Here is a 2,184-nt window from a genome sequence, read left to right on the forward strand (position 1 = left end):
TCTTTAGGGCTTTTAATACAATTATATATATATATATATATATATATATATATATATATATATATAAACGAACTTTATGGTTGTACGGTAGTGAAGCATCAGTGGCAACAGTGATGTTGCTCTCTTTGATGATGATGATGACTGGAATCCAATCCAGCAGACTGCGTTCAGTTTTGTGGCTGAGTGCAATCTAAACGACATATATTCCACGAGTTATCGCTTCTGGATCACTGGACACATGAAAGGAGAAATGTGAAAGAACTGAGTTTGTGATTGAGGTTTTGAGATTCATAGCCACGCTTGAGTCCTACGAGCATGTTTCAGAGACACAGTATGTATCAATTTTGAGGGAGTATAAGGTTTCAGAGAACACTTTATGTTTGAGATGGGGTAGGAACATTGAAAGATCCTGTGCAGAAAGGGTCTTGTTGAATAATCAAGGCATTGTTTTTTTTCTTTTTTACTGTTAATGGGCAGTAGGGTGCATAAGACCCATCGGTCAGATAACTGGCAGTCAAATGACGCAGGTGAGAAAAGGGTGGGAAGGGAAATCGGTGGATGTTAGACTAGCCACCTACTGTGAAGTGTGGGGGGCGTAGTAAAAGTTAAGAGAATAATACATCATCTTCGCAAGTGGATGAGGGCGGGCGAAACATAAAACTAATTAACATCACGTCACGACTACACAACTTCAGGGAAACCTAAAGGAAGTCGATGTGTCTGAAATGTGGGAGAGGTATATGTGCCTGTTCAAGCAGTTACATCACTAATGATTCCGCATAGAGTCACATCTGAATGAGGTTGCGATTTCATAGCATTCGAAATCCGTGACAGCAACGACTAGGTTAACAGTATCGAGTGAGGGGCATTAGGGAATGAATTCCTGTTAGCTCGCGACACTAAAACAATTACTGCAGATACACGCGAATGGGGTTTCTCTTATGGAAATTGAAGTTGGCTAGTAACGTGATGAGAGCCGAGGAGCAAGTAATAGATGGGTGAGAAAATAGTGCGGCATTACAGGTGATTGGGGCACCAAGACAAAAATGGGCTTTTGGGTATAGATATAAACGTGAAAAGGGTTAGGCAAAGAACTAGCGAAGAGGAGTAAGTAACCAAGTACCAGTTGAGTGGAAAAGATGGTGGATGAGCGCCGATGAGGAGAGTACAGGACGGGCTTTGGAAGGCAGGTATAAAAAGCATAAATCTGTAGCACCCATTCGGTGTTTAACTGCCAAGCCACCCGAAGGAAGCACGAGGGCTGGCGCGCTGCCAGGTTGCCCAAACCTAGACACGGGAAGTCGATAGGTAGATGTCAGGGTCGAACCACGGACCTTCCAGCTTGTAAGTTCTCACTCTAACCACTGAGCCATCTTGCTCCCAGGCATAAATCATCATCGTCATCATTGTCAGCTGTAATAGGCATAAATATCGTCATCATTGTCAGCTGTAATAACCGCGTACTCGTCGTACAGTAGTTGCAGCTGCCGCAGTTTCGGTCACCGATGATTGATTGGAGGGGTTTTCGTCTTATTATCCGCCGTGCTAGGAGTCTGCATCAAGCAACATAGCTGGGGATAGAGTATTGCCACGATCCGCATATCATATTGTTTTGCTCGCAGCGTCATCGAAACGTAACACTGGGCCATATCTGACAATGTCTCCAGGCATTGATGTGGCCCGTCTCGGGGTCCCAATCCAGGAAGACGGCAATTACCAGCTCAGCTGAGTTTGCTGGTAATGGCTTTCACACTTCGCTGCCAAGTCATTGTTTGACCGCCTCTGGCTCTCTTCCACCCTTCACATGGTTGTGCGAAAGAGCCCTTCGAGGAAGTCGGTCGACTGGCATACGCAGCACGTGGCCAAGCCAGCGCAACCTATGCAGTGTAATCAGTTCATCTATCGAGGGTGAAGGTGTTTCTCCGAATACCGTTCGACATACTTCAGCATTGCTGATCCGGTGTCCCCACCAGATTCGGGCAATGCTCCGAAGACATCGATGGTCAAACACTGAAAGCATTTTGACGTCCTCGGCGCGCAGCGGCCAGGTTTCTGATCCATATAGTAATATGGAGCGCACCGCAGCATTGTAAACTCGACCCTTGACAGAGAAGCTGATGTCAGGCCTGCGCCACAGGTGACGTAGGTTCGCAAAAGCTGCTCTGGCCTTCCCAATCCGGATGG

At 46.2% G+C, this 2,184-nt stretch overlaps 1 protein-coding gene across 1 annotated transcript in view; it reads left to right on the plus strand.

Moving 5' to 3' along the window:
• Window positions 1-1,673: 1,673 nt before the first annotated feature.
• The window catches only part of T265_14015 (hypothetical protein), a gene marked incomplete at both ends in the record, with an annotated part of 46,306 nt that continues 45,795 nt past the window's right edge, over window positions 1,674-2,184 (plus strand). The window contains 1 exon segment of the mRNA XM_009171655.1: window positions 1,674-2,089. Within this exon segment, the coding sequence (XP_009169919.1) occupies window positions 1,674-2,089 (416 nt within the window).

The sequence above is a fragment of the Opisthorchis viverrini genome (genome assembly GCF_000715545.1).
Source record: "Opisthorchis viverrini unplaced genomic scaffold opera_v5_130, whole genome shotgun sequence".
Lineage (NCBI taxonomy): Eukaryota > Metazoa > Platyhelminthes > Trematoda > Opisthorchiida > Opisthorchiidae > Opisthorchis > Opisthorchis viverrini.